The sequence below is a fragment of the Convolutriloba macropyga genome, chromosome 2, assembly GCF_964194025.1.
Source record: "Convolutriloba macropyga chromosome 2, txConMacr16.3, whole genome shotgun sequence".
In the NCBI taxonomy this organism is placed as follows: Eukaryota; Metazoa; Xenacoelomorpha; order Acoela; family Convolutidae; genus Convolutriloba; species Convolutriloba macropyga.
The window spans coordinates 67,030,678-67,057,644 of NC_134469.1; the positions used below are offsets into that span (position 1 = coordinate 67,030,678).

Sequence of the window (26,967 nt, forward strand, 5' to 3'; positions counted from 1 at the left end):
GGGATCTATTCTTTCTCAGCCCCGCACATTACTTTGCTCGTATTTTACACTCCATGCATATGCTATGGTTTAAAGACGCGAAAACGCAAGTTTTTGTTTGTGCCCCCCAAGCTTTGTGAGTGCGTATTTGCTCCCGTAAGCGTATAATGCATAATGGTTGCACCCGTTTTGCATAATGGTTGCCTGTACAATGGCCTGTGCTCTGTAGATGGGGTTGCAAAGCTTGCTAACCTACTGGAGGGGGGGGGGGGGGGAGGACAAACGGAAGAGATGCGATAGAGCGTAATAAATGGTAATAGTGGTCGAAGAGAATAGATTCCATCCCAGACTCCGATACCTTGATCGTGAGTGCAATTCTCAACTGCAATGCTGTGGATCCCCAATGTGTGGTGTACGAGTACGACTGTCAAAGTCAAGAGATTGTCAAATTGGCTACAGTGGCCTTGAACTCACCAGTTCAGTTCTCGGCACTCAGCACCAGCTGCGACCTTGTCGTTTGTTTCACGCCTGAAGGAGTGGTTGACCTCTACAGTATTGGGTATGATTTTGGAACTTTTTGTGTCTTTGATGTAAGATGCCACCTTTATAATATAGATTTTGTTAACCATGCTGTATACCCCTTTAAACGTAGCTGTTTATCCGTAACGAGCCACCCAAAGTCATGCAGTAATAATCTTCACCACACTTTAAATTGTTAAGGAACAAATCAGTAGTTATTATTGTTCTAATCCTTCATGAAATGAATAAGGACCTTAATCCTTCAGCTTCTGCCGATTTGTATTTTTAGCGGATGAAAAAAGTGGTATCAGAAAAATGAATCTATTGTTGAAGAGATTTCGAAACTGTTCCGATTTAAAGATATTTTTTTCAATGTACACGCTGTTTCATTTTTCAAATTCGCTACGTGAATCAATCCTATATTTGTGAAACATTATTTTTAAATATTTAATAATAAGTTTGTTGGCTCAATGTGAAAAAATTTTGAAATCGCATGTTAACAATTTCAAACAATAGAGAACCAAGTAGTTTCTAAAGGTAACTATTCATCGAAAGTTTGTTTTCCTCAATATATGACGTATATATATTGCTGCAAGTTTCAAAAGATGAGAACATATTCAAATTCGAATGTAATCAAATTTTCGTAATAAGAGAAAGTTATAGTTTCGTATTAGATAAATTATAAAGTTTATTTTACAAAATTGTTTGCAATTGTTGGATATTTGAGGCGAAATTTAATGGTACTTTGGCAAGCTGTATTATTCTAGCACTGCTGTATCTCAGCAAAATTAACGGATATTCGGATCTTTCCGTTTGTGCCTTCCAGTACGTTATGCACCCCCCAATTATAGAGCAAGTGTCATTAAATCGTAAATCATTGTAAAAAAAATGCACGTGCGTCTGGGGGTGCATATAATATGCATCCACTAAACTGGGGGAGGGGCGGAAAAGAACCTAACATTCTGTTTAAAATATTTGGAAAAAATTGTGTTTTTTAGATCTTTTCCGTTTGTGCCCCCCCCCCCCAGCTTTGTGCCTTCCAGTACGTTATGCACCCCCCAATTATAGAGCAAGTGTCATTAAATCGTAAATCATTGTAAAAAAAATGCACGTGCGTCTGGGGGTGCATATAATATGCATCCACTAAACTGGGGGAGGGGCGGAAAAGAACCTAACATTCTGTTTAAAATATTTGGAAAAAATTGTGTTTTTTAGATCTTTTCCGTTTGTGCACCCCCCCAGCTTAGTGGGTGCATATTACGCGACTATCCAAAGTTTTTTGCGGAATGAACTTTGCGTACGCTCCCCCTCCCTCCCTCTTCAGAATACAAAAAAGAAACATTGACAATTTCCTCTAATATGCAAGCACAAATGCAAATGATAAAGAGGCAATTGCAGTTAAAAATATATTAAGTAAATAAAAAAAATTTAAATTAGTTTAAAGAATGTGGGATATTTTCCGATTGTGCCCCCGCTATGCGCCCCCCGTTACAGAGCACGTGTAATTACATAATAAATCATTATGTAAAAATATGGCACGTGCGTTGTGGGGGGTCCAAATAATATGCGCCCACTAAGCTGGTGGCACAAACGGAAAAGATCCCATTTGTAAAAGCAGCTTTATTATTTCACCCCAGACGCATGTGCCAAATTATTACATAAGGATTTACAAGGTAATGAAACGTGCTCTCTAACGGGGGGGGGGGGGTGCATAGCGGCCGGGGGGAGGCACAACGGTAAAGATCACACTTGAAATAACATCGGGAGATTCTTTCAAAGAAATGTAAAAAAAAACATTTTTGGCAACAATTTTTGAAAGACCCAAAATTGTTTTGTCAGGTTTTTGCGCTTCATATGAACTATAGTGGTAAGTGACCGTTCTTCACGTTTTTTGTAGAGGACAATTTTTTGTAGCGGAGAAACGGCAAGGTAGCTCATTGCCGTTACCAACAGTTATTTGACTTTTGCGTAGATCTTTAAAACATTTTTGTAAACATTTTTGTGCAACTATTAATTGTTCTCAAACAAAGTGTGGGCCAATTATTTTCATTTTGTGGTCTTTTTTAACGCAATTTTTCACTTATTTGGTTTTTTGCCTGACCGTTTTAACTTTAGTCCTCCAAAACGGGAAAAAAAGGTTCAGTCTGGAGGGCTTCAAGTGGCTCAGCAGCTCTCTGAGAGCTTCACGCCTACAACTCACCAAAACTGTTTTGAAAAGAAATTTTTATGATTTGAATTGCGGTCCTAAATTTAAATATTTGACCGCACTCAGTCAACCCCAGCCTTCTGCTGCTGCTCCTCTTCCTCGTCTCCCTCCTCCTCCTCCTCCTCCAGCACCTCCTATTTTTTCCATCACCTCCTACTTTTTCTTTCTTCTTCCTCCTCTTTCTCGTACTCGCCATCCTCATCCTCCTAAACACTCAAGTTTTTACCGTGCACCCTCCTCCACCTAGTGATTTAGACCCCCCTCTTGTCCTGTCCTCACCCCCCCCCCATCGCTGCACCCCGGAACTTGAACCCTCACCCATTCTGCTCCCCCTAATGCGAGCATCCCGTAGCCCCAGCTGGCTACTGCCGAACTGAGCCAACCTTTTGCTGGTCGTTTGAGAGCAGTTCGCGCGACGTTCGACCATCAAAAGTTTTTTAAGGAAAGAACTTTCCTGTGGCGCATGCTCCGCCTCCCCCTCTTCAGAAGAAAAACATTTTGTAAGTTTTCTCTAATACACAAGAACAAGCTGCAAATGGTAACGAGGCATTATACAGTGAAGATTATTTCAAGTAATATCTATAAACTTAAATTAGGGATCTTTTTTGTTTGTGCAGCCCAGTACATTATGCGCCCCCAGTTACAGACTACGTGTCATTACATAGTCAATCATTATGGCACGTGCGTCTGAGTGGATGCAAATAATATGCACCCACTAAGCGGCTTTGCAGCTTAGTGAGTGCATATTATTTCATCCCCCAGACGCATGTGCCTAATTATTACAAAATGATTTACAATGTTATGACATATGCTCTGTAACTGGGGGTGCATAACGTCCTGGAGGGGAGGCCCAACTGATAAGATTACACTTCAAATAACATCGGGAGATCCTTTGAAAGAAATTTTCAAAAATCTTTATTAGAAACAATTTTTGAAAGACCAAAAAGTGTTCTGTGTTAGGTTTTTGCGCTTCATATGAACTATAGTGGTAAGTGACCGTTCTTCACGTTTTTTGTAGAGGACAATTTTTTGTAGCGGAGAAACGGCAAGGTAGCTCATTGCCGTTACCAACAGTTATTTGACTTTTGCGTAGATCTTTAAAACATTTTGTAAACATTTTTGTGCAACTATTAATTGTTCTCAAACAAAGTGTGGGCCAATTATTTTCATTTTGTGGTCTTTTTTAACGCAATTTTTCACTTATTTGGTTGTTTTGTCTGACCGTTTTAACTTTAGTCCTCCAAAACGGGAAAAAAGGTTCAGTCTGGAGGGCTTCAAGTGGCTCAGCAGCTCTGTGAGAGCTTCACGCCTACAACTCACCAAAACTGTTTTGAAAAGAAATTTTTATGATTTGAATTGCGGTCCTAAATTTAAATATTTGACCGCACTCAGTCAACCCCAGCCTTCTGCTGCTGCTCCTCTTCCTCTTCTCCCTCCTCCTCCTCCAGCACCTCCTATTTTTTCCATCACCTCCTACTTTTTCTTTCTTCTTCCTCCTCTTTCTCGTACTCGCCATCCTCATCCTCATAAACACTCAAGTTTTTACCGTGCACCCTCCTCCACCTAGTGATTTAGACCCCCCTCTTGTCCTGTCCTCACCCCCCCCCCCCATCGCTGCACCCCGGAACTTGAACCCTCACCCATTCTGCTCCCCCTAATGCGAGCATCCCGTAGCCCCAGCTGGCTACTGCCGAACTGAGCCAACCTTTTGCTGGTCGTTTGAGAGCAGTTCGCGCGACGTTCGACCATCAAAAGTTTTTTAAGGAAAGAACTTTCCTGTGGCGCATGCTCCGCCTCCCCCTCTTCAGAAGAAAAACATTTTGTAAGTTTTCTCTAATACACAAGAACAAGCTGCAAATGGTAACGAGGCATTATACAGTGAAGATTATTTCAAGTAATATCTATAAACTTAAATTAGGGATCTTTTTTGTTTGTGCAGCCCAGTACATTATGCGCCCCCAGTTACAGACTACGTGTCATTACATAGTCAATCATTATGGCACGTGCGTCTGAGTGGATGCAAATAATATGCACCCACTAAGCGGCTTTGCAGCTTAGTGAGTGCATATTATTTCATCCCCCAGACGCATGTGCCTAATTATTACAAAATGATTTACAATGTTATGACATATGCTCTGTAACTGGGGGTGCATAACGTCCTGGAGGGGAGGCCCAACTGATAAGATTACACTTCAAATAACATCGGGAGATCCTTTGAATGAAATTTTCAAAAATCTTTATTAGAAACAATTTTTGAAAGACCAAAAAGTGTTCTGTGTTAGGTTTTTGCGCTTCATATGAACTATAGTGGTAAGTGACCGTTCTTCACGTTTTTTGTAGAGGACAATTTTTTGTAGCGGAGAAACGGCAAGGTAGCTCATTGCCGTTACCAACAGTTATTTGACTTTTGCGTAGATCTTTAAAACATTTTGTAAACATTTTTGTGCAACTATTAATTGTTCTCAAACAAAGTGTGGGCCAATTATTTTCATTTTGTGGTCTTTTTTAACGCAATTTTTCACTTATTTGGTTGTTTTGTCTGACCGTTTTAACTTTAGTCCTCCAAAACGGGAAAAAAAGGTTCAGTCTGGAGGGCTTCAAGTGGCTCAGCAGCTCTGTGAGAGCTTCACGCCTACAACTCACCAAAACTGTTTTGAAAAGAAATTTTTATGATTTGAATTGCGGTCCTAAATTTAAATATTTGACCGCACTCAGTCAACCCCAGCCTTCTGCTGCTGCTCCTCTTCCTCTTCTCCCTCCTCCTCCTCCAGCACCTCCTATTTTTTCCATCACCTCCTACTTTTTCTTTCTTCTTCCTCCTCTTTCTCGTACTCGCCATCCTCATCCTCCTAAACACTCAAGTTTTTACCGTGCACCCTCCTCCAGCTAGTGATTTAGACCCCCCTCTTGTCCTGTCCTCACCCCCCACCCCATCGCTGCACCCCGGAACTTGAACCCTCACCCATTCTGCTCCCCCTAATGCGAGCATCCCGTAGCCCCACCTTGCTACTGCCTAACTGAGCCAACCTTTTGCTGGTCGTTTGAGAGCAGTTCGCGCGACGTTCGACCATCAAAAGTTTTTTAAGGAAAGAACTTTGCTGTGGCGCATGCTCCGCCTCCACCTCTTCAGAAGAAAAACATTTTGTAAGTTTTCTCTAATACACAAGAACAAGCTGCAAATGGTAACGAGGCATTATACAGTGAAGATTATTTCAAGTAATATCTATAAACTTAAATTAGGGATCTTTTTTGTTTGTGCAGCCCAGTACATTATGCGCCCCCAGTTACAGACTACGTGTCATTACATAGTCAATCATTATGGCACGTGCGTCTGAGTGGATGCAAATAATATGCACCCACTAAGCGGCTTTGCAGCTTAGTGAGTGCATATTATTTCATCCCCCAGACGCATGTGCCTAATTATTACAAAATGATTTACAATGTTATGACATATGCTCTGTAACTGGGGGTGCATAACGTCCTGGAGGGGAGGCCCAACTGATAAGATTACACTTCAAATAACATCGGGAGATCCTTTGAAAGAAATTTTCAAAAATCTTTATTAGAAACAATTTTTGAAAGACCAGAAAGTGTTCTGTGTTAGGTTTTTGCGCTTCATATGAACTATAGTGGTAAGTGACCGTTCTTCACGTTTTTTGTAGAGGACAATTTTTTGTAGCGGAGAAACGGCAAGGTAGCTCATTGCCGTTACCAACAGTTATTTGACTTTTGCGTAGATCTTTAAAACATTTTGTAAACATTTTTGTGCAACTATTAATTGTTCTCAAACAAAGTGTGGGCCAATTATTTTCATTTTGTGGTCTTTTTTAACGCAATTTTTCACTTATTTGGTTGTTTTGTCTGACCGTTTTAACTTTAGTCCTCCAAAACGGGAAAAAAGGTTCAGTCTGGAGGGCTTCAAGTGGCTCAGCAGCTCTGTGAGAGCTTCACGCCTACAACTCACCAAAACTGTTTTGAAAAGAAATTTTTATGATTTGAATTGCGGTCCTAAATTTAAATATTTGACCGCACTCAGTCAACCCCAGCCTTCTGCTGCTGCTCCTCTTCCTCTTCTCCCTCCTCCTCCTCCAGCACCTCCTATTTTTTCCATCACCTCCTACTTTTTCTTTCTTCTTCCTCCTCTTTCTCGTACTCGCCATCCTCATCCTCCTAAACACTCAAGTTTTTACCGTGCACCCTCCTCCACCTAGTGATTTAGACCCCCCTCTTGTCCTGTCCTCACCCCCCACCCCATCGCTGCACCCCGGAACTTGAACCCTCACCCATTCTGCTCCCCCTAATGCGAGCATCCCGTAGCCCCACCTTGCTACTGCCTAACTGAGCCAACCTTTTGCTGGTCGTTTGAGAGCAGTTCGCGCGACGTTCGACCATCAAAAGTTTTTTAAGGAAAGAACTTTGCTGTGGCGCATGCTCCGCCTCCACCTCTTCAGAAGAAAAACATTTTGTAAGTTTTCTCTAATACACAAGAACAAGCTGCAAATGGTAACGAGGCATTATACAGTGAAGATTATTTCAAGTAAAATCTATAAACTTAAATTAGGGATCTTTTTCGTTTGTGCAGCCTAGTACATTATGCGCCCCCAGTTACAGACTACGTGTCATTACATAGTCAATCATTATGACACGTGCGTCTGAGTGGATGCAAATAATATGCACCCACTAAGCGGCTTTGCAGCTTAGTGAGTGCATATTATTTCATCCCCCAGACGCATGTGCCTAATTATTACATAATGATTTACAATGTTATGACATATGCTCTGTAACTGGGGGGTCCATAACGTCCTGGAGGGGAGGCCCAACTGATAAGATTACACTTCAAATAACATCGGGAGATCCTTTGAAAAAAATTTTCAAAAATCTTTATTAGAAACAATTTTTGAAAGACCAAAAAGTGTTCTGTGTTAGGTTTTTGCGCTTCATATGAACTATAGTGGTAAGTGACCGTTCTTCACGTTTTTTGTAGAGGACAATGTTTTGTAGCGGAGAAACGGCAAGGTAGCTCATTGCCGTTACCAACAGTTATTTGACTTTTGCGTAGATCTTTAAGACATTTTGTAAACATTTTTGTGCAACTATTAATTGTTTTCAAACAAAGTGTGGGCCAATTATTTTCATTTTGTGGTCTTTTTTAACGCAATTTTTCACTTATTTGGTTTTTTTGTCTGACAGTTTTAACTTTAGTCCTCCAAAATGGGAAAAAAAAGGTTCAGTCTGGAGGGCTTCAAGTGGCTCAGCAGCTCTCTGAGAGCTTCACGCCTACAACTCACCAAAACTGTTTTGAAAAGAATTTTTTATGATTTGAATTGCGGTCCTAAATTTAAATATTTGACCGCACTCAGTCAACCCCAGCCTTCTGCTGCTGCTCCTCTTCCTCGTCTCCCTCCTCCTCCTCCAGCACCTCCTATTTTTTCCATCACCTCCTACTTTTTCTTTCTTCTTCCTCCTCTTTCTCGTACTCGCCATCCTCATCCTCCTAAACACTCAAGTTTTTACCGTGCACCCTCCTCCACCTAGTGATTTAGACCCCCCTCTTGTCCTGTCCTCACCCCCCCCCCCATCGCTGCACCCCGGAACTTGAACCCTCACCCATTCTGCTCCCCCTAATGCGAGCATCCCGTAGCCCCAGCTGGCTACTGCCGAACTGAGCCAACCTTTTGCTGGTCGTTTGAGAGCAGTTCGCGCGACGTTCGACCATCAAAAGTTTTTAAAGGAAAGAACTTTCCTGTGGCGCATGCTCCGCCTCCCCCTCTTCAGAAGAAAAACATTTTGTAAGTTTTCTCTAATACACAAGAACAAGCTGCAAATGGTAACGAGGCATTATACAGTGAAGATTATTTCAAGTAAAATCTATAAACTTAAATTAGGGATCTTTTTTGTTTGTGCAGCCCAGTACATTATGCGCCCCCAGTTACAGACTACGTGTCATTACATAGTCAATCATTATGGCACGTGCGTCTGAGTGGATGCAAATAATATGCACCCACTAAGCGGCTTTGCAGCTTAGTGAGTGCATATTATTTCATCCCCCAGACGCATGTGCCTAATTATTACAAAATGATTTACAATGTTATGACATATGCTCTGTAACTGGGGGTGCATAACGTCCTGGAGGGGAGGCCCAACTGATAAGATTACACTTCAAATAACATCGGGAGATCCTTTGAAAGAAATTTTCAAAAATCTTTATTAGAAACAATTTTTGAAAGACCAAAAAGTGTTCTGTGTTAGGTTTTTGCGCTTCATATGAACTATAGTGGTAAGTGACCGTTCTTCACGTTTTTTGTAGAGGACAATTTTTTGTAGCGGAGAAACGGCAAGGTAGCTCATTGCCGTTACCAACAGTTATTTGACTTTTGCGTAGATCTTTAAAACATTTTGTAAACATTGTTGTGCAACTATTAATTGTTCTCAAACAAAGTGTCGGCCAATTATTTTCATTTTGTGGTCTTTTTTTTAACGCAATTTTTCCTTTATTTGGTTTTTTTGTCTGCCCGTTTTAACTTTAGTCCTCCAAAACGGGAAAAAAAGGTTCAGTCTGGAGGGCTTCAAGTGGCTCAGCAGCTCTGTGAGAGCTTCACGCCTACAACTCACCAAAACTGTTTTGAAAAGAAATTTTTATGATTTGAATTGCGGTCCTAAATTTAAATATTTGACCGCACTCAGTCAACCCCAGCCTTCTGCTGCTGCTCGTCTTCCTCTTCTCCTTCCTCCTCCTCCAGCACCTCCTATTTTTTCCATCACCTCCTACTTTTTCTTTCTTCTTCCTCCTCTTTCTCGTACTCGCCATCCTCATCCTCCTAAACTCTCAAGTTTTTACCGTGCACCCTCCTCCACCTAGTGATTTAGACCCCCCTCTTGTCCTGTCCTCACCCCCCCCATCGCTGCACCCCGGAACTTGAACCCTCACCCATTCTGCTCCCCCTAATGCGAGCGTCCCGTAGCCCCAGATGGCTACTGCCGAACTGAGCCCACCTTTTGCTGGTCGTTTGAGAGCAGTTCGCGCGACGTTCGACCATCAAAAGTTTTTTAAGGAAAGAACTTTCCTTTGGCGCATGCTCCGCCTCCCCCTCTTCAGAGGAAAAACAGTTTGTAAGTTTTCTCTAATACACAAGAACAAGCTGCAAATGGTAACGAGGCATTATACAGTGAAGATTCTTTCAAGCAAAATCTATAAACTTAAATTAGGGATCTTTTTCGTTTGTGCAGCCCAGTACATTATGCGCCCCCAGTTACAGACTACGTGTCATTACATAGTCAATCATTATGGCACGTGCGTCTGAGTGGATGCAAATAATATGCACCCACTAAGCGGCTTTGCAGCTTAGTGAGTGCATATTATTTCATCCCCCAGACGCATGTGCCTAATTATTACATAATGATTTACAATGTTATGACATATGCTCTGTAACTGGGGGGTCCATAACGTCCTGGAGGGGAGGCCCAACTGATAAGATTACACTTCAAATAACATCGGGAGATCCTTTGAAAAAAATTTTCAAAAATCTTTATTAGAAACAATTTTTGAAAGACCAAAAAGTGTTCTGTGTTAGGTTTTTGCGCTTCATATGAACTATAGTGGTAAGTGACCGTTCTTCACGTTTTTTGTAGAGGACAATTTTTTGTAGCGGAGAAACGGCAAGGTAGCTCATTGCCGTTACCAACAGTTATTTGACTTTTGCGTAGATCTTTAAAACATTTTGTAAACATTTTTGTGCAACTATTAATTGCTCTCAACAAAATGTGGACGAATTATATTCATCCTGTGGTCTCTTGAACGCAATTTTTCACTTGACTTGTTTTTCGTCTGACCGTTATAAGTTGTCGCCCAAAACGGCACAAAAAAGGTTCAGTCTGCAGGGCATCAACTCTTGTTTGAACTGTTGTCGTAGTTTTAAATATTTGACTGCACTCAGTCAACTCCAGCCTGTCAGTCAACTCCAGCCTTGTTTGAACTGTTGTCGTAATTTTAAATTTTTGACTGCACTCAGTCAACTCCAGCCTTCTGCTGCTGCTGCTGCTGCTGCTCCTCCTCCTCCTCCTCCTCCTCCTCCTCGTCCTCTTCCTCCTCCTCCTCCTCCTCCTCCTCCTCCTCCTCCTCCTCCTCCTCCTCCTCCTCCTCCTCCTCCTCCTCCTCCTCCTCCTCCTCCTCCTCCTCCTCCTCCTCCTCCTCCTCCTCCTCCTCCTCCTCCTCCTCCTCCTCCTCCTCCTCCTCCTCCTCCTCCTCCTCCTCCTCCTCCTCCTCCTCCTCCTCCTCCTCCTCCTCCTCCTCCTCCTCCTCCTCCTCCTCCTCCTCCTCCTCCTCCTCCTCCTCCTCCTCCTCCTCCTCCTCATCCTCCTCCTCCTCCTCCTCCTCCTACAGCACCTCCTACTCCTTCTTTCCATCACCTCCTACTTCTTTTTTCTTCTACTTCCACCTCCTCATTCGCCTCCTCGCCATCCTCATCCTCCTGATCACTCAAGTTTTCACCGTTCACTCTCCTCCACCTAGTGGTCTAGACCCCCCTCTTGTCCTGTCCTCACCCCCCAGCGCTGCACACCCCCCCCCCAAACTTGAACCCTCACCCATTCTGCTCCACCTAATGCGAGCATCCCGTAGCCTCATCTGGCTACTACCGAACGCAGCCAACCTTTTGCTGGTCGTTTGAGAGCAATTTGCGTACGTTCGACCATCGAAAGTTTTTTTTGCGGAATGAGCTTTGCTCTGGCGTATGCTCTGCCTCCCCCTCTTCAGAGTAGAAAAAATTTTGATAATCTCTAATACACAAGATGCAAATGGTAAAGAGGCAATATACAGTTAAGAATATTTCAACTAAAATCTATAGACTTAAATTAGGTATCTTTTTCGTTTGTACCCCCCCCCCCCAATACGTTATGGGATGGGAGGGAGCACATAACGGGGGGGGGGGGGGGTTGGCAGGGCAGGGCAAAAACAGAAAAGATCCCAAACTAAAACTGAATGCTTTCAATTTTGCATATCAATTACTTTTGGGTCTTTCAAAAATTGTTTCCGAAAATGTTTTTTCAATTATTTTCAAAGAATCTCCCGATGTTATTTCGGGTTTCGGGTCTTTCACATTATAGCCTCCCAGCTTGGTGGTCAGATAACCTATAGTCCCGCCAATCATGGTAATTATACCATAATGGTGGGTTATATTTTCTTGGGGGGGCTATAATGGGAAAGACCCGTTATTTCAAGTGTGATCTTTTCCGTTTGTACCCCCTCCCACATTACGTTATGCACATCCCAGTTACAGAGCACGTGTCCTTATACAGTAAATGATTATATGTAAAAATGTGGTACGTGCGCTTGGAGGTACAATTAATAGAGGGTGCTGGCTCGGGGGGGGGGGTGGGGGAGACAAACTGACCGGCCAAAGAGCGATCAAGATATAGAAGGCAGTCTGAATACCAAAACCAAAGCTTAGTGGTCATATAATCATATAAAGTAAAACCCTTCATGGTATCCATACAATAATGGGAGCTATAATGGGAAAGACTTTATTATCAGATGGAAAGTTCTGATTGTAATAGTAGTTGATCTGAAACTTGTAGCTAATGCAAAAAGAACTCGACCGTATTGGATTAGCAGTCCAACGCCTTAACCACTCGGCCACCCTGTCTGGAATCGATGTTCCAGGTATTCATCGAATTGTGTCGGCGCTAGAATGACACACCACAGCCTTTGACGTCAAAGCAGTACTTTCAGTACGATGAGTTTGTTGTCTTTCTCAAGTGTAATCACAGGCGATCGCCGAGAGGTGTAACCCAGGATGAGGTCCGCGACCCAAGACAGGCATTGGCCCGATCGACTTGGGTCGCGGTCAGGGGGGTCCGGTGCGCCCCAACTCAATAGCCTGGAAAAACTTTTGTTCGCACCTTCTGTCTGGCCAATACCTAATTTTTGGTCTGTTAGGTCTGGCCAATACCCATGTTTTGGCCTGTATGATCTGACCAATACAGACATTGGTGCGTTTAGTCTGGCCAATACCAACTTAGCGGTCTGTTCGCTCTTACCCACATTCATACCCACAGATCATACCCACATTCCAGTCTGTTCTTTCTGGCGCATACTCAAAATTGTAGGTGTTTGGCCGGGGCAATACTTATATTCCAAGCCCAGAGGTCCAGCCTTAAAAAGCAGCCGGTTATATGCAAAATGCGTAAATGTTATATGCAAAATGTCTACTTTGACTGTTTTTGTAGATGATTAGACTACATCACACCGAATTAATTTCTCCCATGTCGTATGGTCTTTAAATCGAGGTTTTTTCTGCACCCCCATTACGTTTTGCCCACTATTATTAATGCATGTAAAATCAAGTTCAATCAATTTAAAAGGCATCAATAATTAAAAGAGAAAGTTGGATTTCGGAATGATGAGTTTATGCTCCTTTTTTTACAGAGTTTTTCCTTTAAAACCTATTGATTGCTCTTGTTGCTGGGATCCAATTCAAACGCCGAGATGGGCTTCTGCTGGCTCTGCTTGCCTTTATTTTTTCTTGGTGTTCTTGGCTAGCCTCGTAGTTGTTGATTAGTTCGTCATTTTTCCATGCGTGGTAACATATTAAGAAAAAAGTTGTTAATTAAGATTAATAATTCAAGAAATAAGGTGTGATAGGGAGATTTAAATAGAGAGTGAAGGAAGTGTAAATAAAAAAAAGAAAAATTGCGCCCCGTTTGATCATACAATTAGAGGACTGCGCTACAACTCGCTCTTTCAGTCGTAAAATGTGTAATTATGTTCATGGACGTAGGCGTTAATATGCGTTAAAAAAATGAAGGTAAAAAAGTGGAAGTTAAAAAAAGGTGCAGTGGCAACAGTGAATAACTGCACTTCAGAAAACAAAGTTGTAGCAATTAGAAGAATAGAGTTAAGTAAAAGAGGAATAATAAAAGCAGTAAAAAGTGCTACGCTAACCTAAACTTTAAAATCCCTGAATCAAACCTCGCATAGCACTATATCATGTCGTTAGTTGTATAACTATAACGTATCTGTGATAAAGATATTAGTGGAGTGAATGTGAAGAATAAAAATGTTTTCTTGGTTGAAAATTATGGTTATCGATTTAGATTTTTCAATAGATAAAAGCTGTGTAAATTGCTTGCGTTTTTCCGTATGTTTTTCGCAGCTTAGCCCCAAATTTACTAGGTGAGCGGCTGGCTTAGATGCAGAATTAGTACGTTGTCTGTTTGATTTTTGCCCCGAATTAACTAAGCAAGCGGCTAGCAATAAGTCATTGGTTGATAGCTGTTCTACGATATAGGAACTGGAATTTAGATGAAATATATAAAAATAAGAAGACTGCAAGCTGTCGCTCTGACTCGAACCATCTTCCACTGCTTCAGTCGTTCGTTCCGAAATCGTTAACAGCTTGCCCAAAGAACTCTGATCGTTGTTGATGACAGCAGTCTTTAATCGTCATTAGTACATATGGTAATCTTGTCGCAATTAAGTGTAAAGAACATTAGCTGGACAGATGGTCCAGTGTGCTTTGATAACTGTTTTTCGGACGTTGTCTCTTTTTCTGGATGAGTTCAAGTATTGATTCGATCTTGTTTGCTTTTGCTCGTTGCTGGTACCCATTTACTAATCTGATCTGAATATCCTTTACAGCAGGTATATTGGCCTCTTCATGGAGTTTTTTGACACTGTACCAGCGTGCACCCCTAGTACGTTTTGCACCCCCAGTAACAGAGCACGTGCCATTACATAGTGAATCGTTGTGTAAAAATATGGCACGTGCATTTGGGGGTGCAAATAATCTGCACCCACTAAGCTGGGATGGGGGCGCAAACGCAAAAGATCCGTTTTTTCAATAAAATTTAATGACAAATTTTATTTTCACTTCTTCAAAAAAGTGAAACGAATAAAATGTATTTTTTATTGGATGTTCACTCATGTTTAATTGGGTCTGGCCTAGGGTCTGTTCGGTCTGGCCAATCCTCTGGACCACGGTCTGGCACAGGTTTTGTTTGGTATAGCCAATGGTCTGCGCAAGAGTCTGTTCGGTCTGGTAAATGGTTTGGGGCATGGTCTGCGCAAAAATCTGGCATTGGTCTTTTCGAACTGGCCAATGGTTTGGAGAACAGTATCGCAAACAGTGATTTAAGTCTGTTTATTCTTGCCAAAATCTGACAAATACTCAGTTTGGTCTTGACCTCCCATCCGCGACTGAAGTCCGTCTGGGCCAATACCTGTCTTGTGCGCGGACCTCAGTCTAGTAACCGAAAACCAAAGATTGAGAATATAGGTCGACAGTTCAATACAAATGGTTTGGCGTAATAATGTTATTTTCGTCCATCATATTTGCAGACCACTCAGATTTAAGCTGTCGGCTAATCTTCCTAGCACTGTAATCATAGGATCTCTTTTGTATCGCCCAAGGTCAGTTGGATTTATTCTGTTTTGCCATCCTCCCAAGCTTAATGGGCATGTGGCCCACAGGAGCACGTGCTTTTTTTACAGAGAGAAGAGCTAATTAACGACACAATGTGTTTAATAGCCGCCCTCTTTTACAAGATTTGGATTGTATTGTTAGCGGCCTTTTTTTAAAATCTGTTAAAATCTGTTCGCATTTTTCTTCGCTGTTTTAATGTTAATTTGAAGTCAAATTAGAGTGGTGATGTCAGTCACGTTAGAGTACTAAACGGTGCGAAATATGCATTAGGTTTTCAGCGTGATTTTTTCAAACTATTTTTAAAGTGCAATGAGAATTTGGTGTTCAAACCAATTTTCGGTTTTTGAGAGTGATTTTTTAATGTTAATTTGAAGTCAAATTAGAGTGGTGATGTCAGTCACGTTAGAGTACTAAACGGTGCGAAATATGCATTAGGTTTTCAGCGTGATTTTTTCAAACTATTTTTAAAGTTCAATGAGAATTTGGTGTTCAAACCAATTTTCGGTTTCTGAGAGTGATTTTTGTCACGGTCGACAATTAGACTTTTGTTTTCAGTGTTTTTGCTCTGATTGCTATTAAACTGTTAAACATGTACTCCAATCTCCAATAGCGCCTTTTTAATTAATCTCGAACGAAGTTTGAAGCAATTATTGTAAGTGCGTGCGTATTTTTATGCGAAATTTTTGCTTGATATTTTTGCTCTTTTCTTTTGGAACATCATGTGACTCCTTGAGTGACTTTTTCACACTTCAGTTCTTCATTTTCGAGTGATATAAGTTGCTCTCGTTATGAAATGACGATCGGTGCTAATATAAAAGCTATTGTCACCAAAAATGAAATCAAAGCCATTGTAGCTGAGCTGAGTGGTTAAGATGTCAGGCTGCCAACCAGGAGGTTTAAACCCAAGTGGAGTTGTTTTTGCACCCATAAAACATTTTAACGCTATACCTCCTCTAAATTAGATTGCCGCACAATGCATCCGACGTTAGTCCGTTTATGTTTGCAATTGTTTGTGTCACTGAAGCGGCCGTTAATGCTTTGAAACCAATTGTTGATGTGAAAAATTAGTGAAATTATTTTTTGTAATTTTTTATTGTTTTGTGTTTTCAATCACCTAATCTTATTAATAGCATCTCTCAATTTAAATTGAGCGTTTCATTTCATGGCTTAATCTTTGTGTTTAACACCTATTTTTGTCGGAAAAGCATTTTTGTGAGTTTGCCTGGGTGTGTTCATTTTGATATCTTATCAATTTATGTCATTTAGGGTAGGTGTCATCAGTTGTCATGTTTTCTCGTACTTTTTATTTTCTCTTGTCTTATAAATGAGTTGTTTTTATTGGCACGCCTTATCGCGTGCTAATGAGGCATAAGTGAACGAAATTAATCTTCTCTGCTTATAGTTAGGTGTATCTCTAACCTTAGCAATTACTGTTATCATAAAATAGAGAAGCGAATATCTGAAAATTGTCTGACTTTTACAGCTTTGTCACTATGTGTTTCAATCATCAGAAACTTTTGAGCTTTGCCTGTATTTGTTGTGCATTTTACTGTCTTGATTAATTATGTCCGTAAATTAAACGTCTCGTCGGCTTCTAGTGAGGCATAGATAAATATAAAGGGTCTCTTGAGTTCTTATCAGTGGTTTTCACGAGTTTCACACTTCTAATTTTCAAAAAAATATAATGGTGGATTTCTGAGTTCCACCTTTTGAGTTCTGCTTTTCGTGTGATTTTGTCGCTTAGTCTCAATTGTCAAGTCTCAAGTTTATTGCACTTCTAGTGCGGACTTTTTTTATTTATCGGCTTCAGTTGATAGCTATTATTTTTGCTGACTTCGATACGAATTGTTTTTAAGTGCTATCAAACGAAGTTTGTAGCAATCATATTAGTCCTGTGGTCTTTTTATGCAGGTTTTTTTGCTTGACCGATTTTTTGTCTAACCCATTAAAACGGGATAAACAGGTAGCGCTCGGAGTGCGACTCACCAAAACTGTTTTGAGCAGACTATTTTATGGTGCAAAGGGGTGTTTGTAATATTGATATTTTGACCCCTTCCCCAGTCCTACACCCCGCCGCTCCGCTGGTTGTGTTTGAATTGTTTGAATTGAAATGCTGGTTATGTTTGAAATTTTAAGCTATGCTGTTGTTAGTGTTTTTGTTATATAGTTGTTATTTCTGAGGTCACTAAGTTTCAAAAGGATTCTAATCTTTGCCAAGTTTTTTTGCTGGAAGCCCTATCTTAGATATCCGCTACTTGAACTTTGTTCTCATAAGTGTTAGTTACCACTTTAATGCTTCGGAATGACATCAAAATAATTCGCACTTTTAAACTATTTTTGTACAAAAAATCAATTTTCATTTTTTTCTGTTTTTTCAATCCCAATCGGGATTATGGGAATCAGTGGCGGCTATTTTCCGGGAATCTGTCGGGTATGTTATATATTGCTGAGCATAGGGATGTAACAGTTTCTTGCCCACTAATCAAGAGGTCTGATCTTTATTGCTTTTGTAGCTCCTGGTTGCAATTCGCAGCTCAATGGAATGAAATTCCTGTCTGTAACGTCCTAAAGTACGTTTTATATAGTAATCGATATATCTTTTCCAATTTTACTGATCGCCTTATTTAGTGCTATATTTGCTATAATCTCAAGGCCATATATAGACTTCATTTTTCTGCCTTATTAAGATGAGAAAATGTATATTTTCTTTATTAACGAGAAAATGTATATTTACTTTATTAACATCCTGTAAACTTTCTCAAGTATGTTTGTCTTAGAAACCATTTAACTATCTTTCATTTGATTTACCCATAATAGAGGAATTTGTGACAATGCTAGCTTGTTTTTGTATTTACAATGTAAACTTTACTATTTTCATCTTATTTGCCCGGCACGTGCCAGCACGCGCCAGAAGTTCTATTTATCTTGAGTTAATCTTGATGTATTTATGTAAGTGATTACTCAAATGTAAATACGGCCCTCAGGTCTTAAAAAGTAATAATCTAAGCGACACAACCAAGATTGTCAAGTTGAAAATCAGTAGACAAGTAATTCAGTCTTAGATTGGAATCTTTCTCTCTAGTGACAAAATTTATAGCTGTCGGCCCTGCTCCGAAGCAACATTGAAACCGCTCAGGCCCTGAAAAATTAGTTATGCGAAATGAATACTTTAAGCGATAAAAGCTAAGCTACTAAGTAGTAAATTAAATTAGCGAGAAACATTACTTCAACAAATTTAACATAATAATAATATAACCCGACAAAGATATATTACATGATGACAGGAGTGTAGACAGCTTTTTCTCCCAAAAACTTCTCATCTTTTAAATTTTCCCATTCTTTTAATGCTATTGTTATTCAAAACATTACTAACTTTATTGTACGATTCTGATGAAGTTAGACAACTGCACAAATTTGATTTAACACTCTTTTCCTACGGAAACCCCAACATCAAAAATACCTCCGCAGAAACGTACTCTATCATCCTTGAAGATAAATTATTTATTATTTTTTTTGTTGGACTTACAGAAGACTATAGAGACAGGCTCATTGCAATAGTATCATTCGACAATCAGTATGGATTCAAAGCAGTAATTAGGCACATAAAAAGGAAAATGCATCTCGACTTAGAAAGCCTGAAAACTCAACTAATGTTCGAAAGCGGAGATTCTAATTAAAATTAGTACTTTATAATTGTCCCATTATCGATGTCTCTCAACAAATTTTGTTTATATTTTACTGCAGCATTCTTTATCTTCTTCATCATTGCTTATTATCTGATCACAGCACTCTTCATTTACCTCTTCATGACAGACAGCGCCATTAGCTTTTCTTTCCAATTATCAATTGTCAATGCAACAGAGATTAGTCTAAACGAAGGTGACGCCCAATGACAGTAACATCACACTGAGACACATACACACAGAATGAGAGAGTGAAACCCCCTACTGGTAACAAAACCGAGTCAATTTGGAAACTGTGAGTTAGAACCTATAAATTTTGGTGCTAAATTAAAATGCCTTCCCACGATTTATATAATACCCAAATACTCCCTGTTGTTAATAACTGCCGCTATTCAAATCATTTTGTGGAATATGTAGACTGTAACTACATACAATTCATTAGCCCCCAAACTAACAACCTTATTATCTCAACAGTTATTAGTGCCTTCGTATCTGACAAAACAAAACAAATTGTGCTTTTAACTCAAAATTCTATTGACAAACGCGCCTTACTAATAATTATCCCCAAGACTTTGCGACAAAAAGCAAGTGCATTTTCTAAAGTTAGACATCTCATGACCCATGGCTATGACATTGATTTAGATGGTTTTGAATCTCCCCTCATCGTAATTTCTGAATAATCGCATTCCTAGCCCATCCAGTTCATCACCTTCAATTTCATTCAGTGCAGTTTTAAAATTATAAGAAACTAAGATGGCCGCAAACGCCCAAATAACAGTAGAGCCCTATAGCGGAGCCGAAAACCAAAGTTTTTTTCCAATTTGATTACCTTTTCCGAGGTTTCATCGGTGTCGCAGCAATCCCTGCCAACCAACAATCAAATTTTCTGCAACTCCACCTTCGAGACGCCGCGTTACGATATTTTCAAATGTTGCCCGAAGCAACCAGAAATGATCTTGAATTAAGCCTCACAGCACTCAGGGACCACTTCGCGAATCAAGATCTTCAAGAAGTACACGTTCTAAAATTAGAACAAGTGCGTTTTGACCCGAAAACAGACAGCCCTGAAAATTTTCTAGTTAACTTACAAACAAAGGCTCAGCGTGCCTACCCAACGCCAAATTTGCCAGCAGTTGCAGCATTAGCGCTTCCAGGAGATGGAGGAGCAGGTTACAGAGCAGAGCACGCACGCTTCGATGGAGAAACAGCCGTACGAGCTGCTAGATTGCAAGCAGCGAAGGACAACAAGAACGAACAAGTGAAACGAATTTTCATAAAAGCCATGCCGGGTTGGCTGAGATCAAAATTGATGGAACAACCACCAGCCACGCTTGTTACCGATCTCTGCACTACTGCTCGACAACAGATGACAATTAGAGACATGTGCAGAAAAGATGACTATCCGGAAGATGGGTTTAATGAAATTAATAACGCCGTGTCCGAAAACTTGATAAATGCGCTCTCTAAATTGAACCAAACGCAAGATTCACTAGACAAAAAACTTCAAACAATTGACGACCGCATCACGGCGTCACAGATAGAAACAACAACACAAAGAGATGTAACCCACTCTCCCCAGCAATCATTCAATAGACAGGGGCAATTCCCCGCGGCGCCCTACACGCCCAGAAATAACTATGCAAGCCAAAATAACTATGCAAATCCAATGTATCAAAACTCTTACAGAGGAAATAATGTTAGAGGTCGAAACTTCCTTAATAGAAATCCGAGACCCCGATTCCCAAACACTAATGCTCAAGTGTTTTATCCTCGAAATTTCACACCTCAGCCACAATTCCGCATGCCTACCAGCCCATATATGCCTGTGACTAGATCCAGTGGTACCTTCTGTTATACATGTGGTTATCCAAATCACCGATCAAGTCAATGTTCTCAGAGAGGTAGAACTAATAATAGAGGAACCTCATTCCCATTTAATCGCCAATCAAAAAACTAATAAAGCCACCCTTGACGGCCAAAAGTCTCAAACAGTTCACGAAATCTATAGAGCAGTCTAGCAAACTATTTAATCTTTACAATATAAATTCAAATATGAGATCATCCCTTCTCCCCTATGTCAAAATTAAATTTAATAACGGAATAAGCCGTCGAGCACTAATTGATACCGGCGCCTGTGCAAACGTCATAAGCAACAGAATACTTCAAGAAATAACCAAAACTTACAAGAACGCAGTCAAATTGAAGCAACCAGATTGTACTTCAGTCAAAATGGCTGGAGGACAACTATTCAGAATTGAGAAACAGGCTGAAATTAAATTTAAACTCGCTCACAGAGAGTTTGTTGAAGACTTCCTCGTTCTTTCCTCAACAAACTCGGTCATCCTTGGCAACCCCTTCTTTGTCAAGCATGATATTTCAATTAGTCCAAAACAAGCCCTTAAACAATTCCCCGATCTGACAATTCAAATTAATGAAATCAAGCCTGTAAACGAAAAACGACGAGCAGTAAGACATAAGAAGATTCCAATTTACACAAACAAGAAGCACACAATACAGCCCAACGAGCAAATCTTCCTGGAATGCTATCTACCAGACAAAACCGATCAGTTTGAGAACAAAAGTGGAGTAATCACTCCTAACGAAATTCTTGAAAAAAAAACAGAGATTGCACTAACTTCTTCGCTAAGTACTGTAGGAAAGAATAATACATTGTACGTCTCTGCCCTAAACATAACTGAGCATCCTATCACAATCAATAGCAGAACAGAGTTAAGCAGATTCTCAATTCTTTCAACCGAGCAAGCCCACCAATTGATACAAATTGACCCACAACTGATAACGTTAGCAAAATCAAGAAACAAAGATGATTATTTTGCGGAATTGAACCAGCTCTTTCAAGATTTTACCCAACACAAACCAGGCCAAACTAGGAGAACTCCACCGGAATATAGTAAACTATGGTTTCCGACACCAGAAACTTGCGAGGATCCAAGTAATTTGCCGTTGTTACAACAAGAAATTTACGACCAAATATTAAGATTCCAAAAATTGGAGCAGGTTAATCCACGAAGTAATGAAGAAGACCGTAAATTCTTTCTCGGTAAATTCAACTGGGAGAATTCGCCATTAAACCAAAAGCAAATAGAAGAATGCGAGCATTTATTAATTTAATATTGTGACATTTTCGCCAAACACCGATTTGACGTTGGATACAATACGGAACTGAAAATAAAGTTAACTCCAGAGCATGACTTACCCGTATACGTACAAGGGCCTCCAACTCCAATACATCTACGCGACGAACTACACATTGAGTTAGCATTAATGCACTACTATGGACTTATAACAACTTTGTCACAGTCTAAATACAGTAGTCCATTATTTGCTCATAGAAAAGAGTCAGGCAAACTGCGAATTTTAATTGATCTGAGAAGAGTCAACCACCTACTTAAAAATGACTACCACAGCACAAACTTCCCAATCTCAAACATGGCCGATGCAACTAGTCATTTTGCAGGAGAAACTTTGTTCACAAAACTTGATTGCTCACAAGCTTATCATTGTGTACAGATAGCGGACGACACTTCAGTACAACTCTCAGCTTTCAACTTCTCATCAAGAACTTGCGCGTACAAATGTCTAGCTCAAGGACTCAGTAAATCAGTCACCGGTTTTAGCTCATTCATTCGCCAGTACCTAGACCCTTGCTTAGCAGCCGGTATATGCACACAATTCATGGACGATATTGGGAGTGCAGTAACAGAATTTAGTCAGTTACTTCCTAGTCTAAGGAAAATTTTCGATTGCATCCGGAGATCTGGACTGAAATTGTCACCAGAAAAATGCGAAATAGCCTCACAGTCAATCAAATTTCTGGGCAGTACAATTACAAATGAGGGAATATCCCCACAAGCAGAGAATATCAAAAAGTTTTTAAAGAAGATTACGATGCCGAGAACAACTAAACGGGTCAAAAGACTAATTGGCTTCGCCCAGTTCTTCAGAATTTTCATCCCAAATTTAGGTGAGAAGCTTATACCGTTTTATCAATTGTTACGTAAAGGAGCCGATTTTGAAGCGAAAGAAACACATTACAATGCATTAGAAACTGTGAAAAAGGATTTACTTGAGGCAACAGAGATGACGCTCAGATTGCCTAAACCTGGCCTACAATATGTCCTTCTCTGTGACGCAAGCTACTACGGAGCCGGATTTGTGCTTATGGTTGAAGACTACGTGACAGGAAAACAGTCAAAGGAAAAAAAGTTTATGCTCCCGTATCTTTTGGATCACAACTCTTCACAACAGTACAGCTGAAGTTCTCGACTTATTACAAAGAATTTTTAGCACTTTACTTTGCATTAGACCAGTTTTCCCACTATATCTGGGCATCCAGCCATCCAGTAATTGTACTCACGGATAATCGAAGTTTAACGCATTTCTTTCAGTCAAAAACCATTCCTCCATCACTATGGAACTTTCTGGACCGAGTTCTTTCGTTTAACATAGTTATTGCCCATATTCCTGGCAAAGCTAACTATGAAGCAGATTTTCTCTCACGCGTACAGACGGATAAAGGAGCCAGCTTGTCCCTTAAACTAACAGACAAAGTACCAGTCCGTGAAATATATGTTGAATCTGAAGCGAAATCACCTGAGGTTTCCATTTCGAATATCGACCAACTGAACACTGTCCCTGAATCAGAGATAGAAGAAGTTACCATCATCTCACAACTACAGGAACTCGGACTTTACGACGCGTATATTGAACGAAAACGAGAGAATGGAGATGAAATAAATAGTATCTTTAAGTTGAAGCGTGCGGAAGTTAACGCAATACAATATGCGAACCAAGCTAATCTTTTGAACGACTTGTCGGATAGAGAAGAAGTATTAGATTTTGCAAGTGAGCAGACAAAAGACGAGGAGATCATGCAGCCAATTGAGTGGAAACGCAACGGCTTAAGCACCAACTTGAAGTATGCATCCCGACGATTGAAGAAATACGTGAAACAGTTTGACCGTTTGGAAATTGAAAACAATACATTATACAGACAATTCTTTGATGACACAGGCAAAATAATTTTCAAGCAGTACTGCCTACCAAATCATCTCTGGAAAGAAGTAATCTACAGACTACACAACTCACCAACAGGAGGACATTTGGGAATACTTCGCACAAATCAGGAATTCCGAAAACGATTTTACTATCCTGGTTTTACTGAACATTTCATCGATTTCATTAAAAATTGCATAACATGCCGACAGCTCAAGCAAACAACGAACAAGCAACTGCAACCACCATTACAGCCTGTATCTTCACTACAGTCATTTCCCGGAGAAATGATGCAAATCGACTTAGTTGAACAAAAAGGCCCAATTTACAAATTTGTTCTTAGTGGAATTGACGTGTTTACGAAGTACTTGTTTGCAGTACCACTGACAAATGGTAGTGCCGACACAGTTGCCAGAGAGCTTGTGAAGATTTTCTTCCAGCATAGCTACTTACCTAGTACAATACTGAGTGATTTAGGAACAAATTTCACCTCAAAGCTCATGGCTGAATTAACGAAGTTACTCGAAGTTAAACTCAAATATGCTACGCTGAAACACCAACAGACAATTGGAGTAGTGGAACGCTCACACGCAGCACTTAAACGGATCCTAAAACTCAATTTCAATGAACAATGGAATGATTGGCACAAGTATGTACCGCTTGCAACCTTTATACACAATACATCGTATCATTCTTCAATTAATTGTTGTCCGACAACTCTATTTCATGGACGTGAACCTGTTAAACCCCTTGATCTCCGTTTTTCTACACGAGCAATGCAAGCAGTTGAATTCAATTCAGATTACGTTTCGCAGCTACAAGACGCAATGCTTCAAAAATTTGGTGAAAACAAACAGAGACTTTTAGATTCTTACCAGCTAAATTCTTTTAGATATACAGAAGTTACTATGATCAAAAAGCTGAAGCACAGCCACTCAAATTGTATTCACATTGTCTACTACTAAAACCTCGTTTAACAAAGCAAAACGATTTTACTCAGAAAGCAGTTCAAACATGGCTACCACTCTATAGAGTCGAGAAAGTTTTAACAAATTCAAATTACTTTATTAGAAGAACAGGAACAAATTACACTCAATGTGTTCACCAGATCAGACTAAGACCTACCAAACGCCAGAAGACATACAGGAAATTGATCCTGCAAAGTTTGAAGCGGATCCTTCGAGAAGAACAACTCGAAATGAGCCAGAATTATTCGATGAGTATATCCCAAATTTATTAGAAGAAGAGCAAAGTACCGCATTTTCAAAGACTGCAACAGTTCAACCTTCGCAAATACGCCTTGGCGTGACTGTTCCTCTAAATGGAGCCCCTGCGATGCCAGTGGTAGCACCAGTACCTCCGATAGTGCCGGTAATACCGCCAATACCCGTAATACCGCCAGCGGAAATCAGAACACCTTCACCACTGAATTCGCCAAGAAATTCGCAAGAAAATTCACCCCGAGCCAGCTTTTCAGATAGCCCCGAGAGTACTGCAACACCCAATGAATTTCAGTATCCTGACAGCCCCCTTGGAGCCGCTGAGAGTGAGAGAATTAGGGCAAACGACGAAGCAGATACAGAACAACAACCGGGACCAAGCACTCGAAGCAATCAAAACAGAGTCAACTTTGCAAAAATGCGAGGAGTCAGAAAATTTGAATCTTGGGAACCTGTAGCACGCTACGGTTCACGTTCACAAACGCCACGATTGCCCAAATCTCCCACACAGCCATCTATCTTAACAAAAGAACATAAACACCAAATAATTGCAGAATCATCGCGCAGATCAAGAAGGAACCAAACTCCAACTAGAGAAACGAAACTAGACCAAGTCCGATCTAGCATTGAGAGATATCAAAGAGGTTCAACAGACGATAACAGAAGGGTAACCCGTAGCGAGTCAAAGAGCAAACAAACTAACATAAACGTAATTGAAATCGGAAAAACAAGAGCCAATTTCTTCCATCATAGAGGTGATATTCTCAACTCCAGACGCTCTTTTGCACATTGCATATAAAGCGATATGAAGACGAGTAAAGGCCTCGCTTGGCAAATTGTCAATTACTACCCCGAAGTGCTGCAAAGTCAAGAATTAGCGCAAAAACCACCAATAGGTTCCGTTATCTCATCTTATGACACGAATTTAAATCGATATATCTTCAATCTGGTCACGAAAGATAACTACTATGATAAACATACTTATTACAACCTCTCAGTTGCTCTTCACACACTACGAATTGTTATATTAAAGCACAACATACGGTCGATAAATTTACCAAAACTCGGATGTGGTCTCGATCAACTTTCAGAAAAGAGTGTTTTACGACAGATTATTGAAGTATTTTCGGATGTCCCAGTAAAAATTCAATTATACAACTATAACACGGCCACTAACTGATAATGTTCAGTGGCCAGTTAACCATTTGACGCGCATTATCATGTCTTAAAGCGCCTCCAAACAGCGCAAAAAATCCAAAAATAACTGAAAAATGTAGAACGTGCAACTGGTTTATCTCCAATGTCCATAGCAAAATTCAACTCTAGATGACACAAAGTACATCCATCACCTCTATATATAATGCCAATGACGCTGAAAAATCGAAAAAGAGAGTATTTTGTGTAACATTGGAGAAAAATGAACTTTTTTCTAGAAATTAACCCAAAATTGATATCTGCAGGTTACCCTCCAAAAATGGCTTAAGTTTGAGCACCAAAAAAGGCCTTCAGAAGCCCGGAAACATTTTTCTGGACCCCCAGGGATACAAACCAGGGTCCAGGTGCCTCAAGAACGAGTCTGAGGCCATTTGGCTAAAAGTACTGCAGACATGAATTCGAGGAAATCCGACCCCTGAAAAACGGCTCAAAAATCAACAAAAACACTCATAGTTCAAAAAAAAGTATTTTGACAGAAACTAACCGTACTACCATTGAGATTGGCTTCCGTACTAATGAATCAGACCAAAAAACGACGTGATTGAAGAGTTCCTTATAGTTTTATACAGTTTGAATGGCCAAAAAATTTAATCTGACAAAAGCTGTAAACAACTTTAACAAAAAAGCGAATCTTGGTCGAGACGTGATTTACAACGACTGCTAATCAAATGCCCTCAAAACCTAGAAAACAAATTATTGGAACAGAAACT

At 40.3% G+C, this 26,967-nt stretch overlaps 1 protein-coding gene across 6 annotated transcripts in view; it reads left to right on the top strand.

The window, feature by feature from the left end:
- LOC142334623 (uncharacterized) overlaps positions 1-26,967 on the top strand; it is an 87,416-nt gene that overhangs the window by 27,697 nt on the left and 32,752 nt on the right. For all 6 annotated transcript variants that reach the window (XM_075382815.1, XM_075382814.1, XM_075382811.1 and 3 more), the window contains exon 7: positions 325-538. In XM_075382815.1, coding sequence (XP_075238930.1) covers positions 325-538 — 214 coding nt within the window. The remainder of the gene's footprint in view (positions 1-324; positions 539-26,967) is intronic.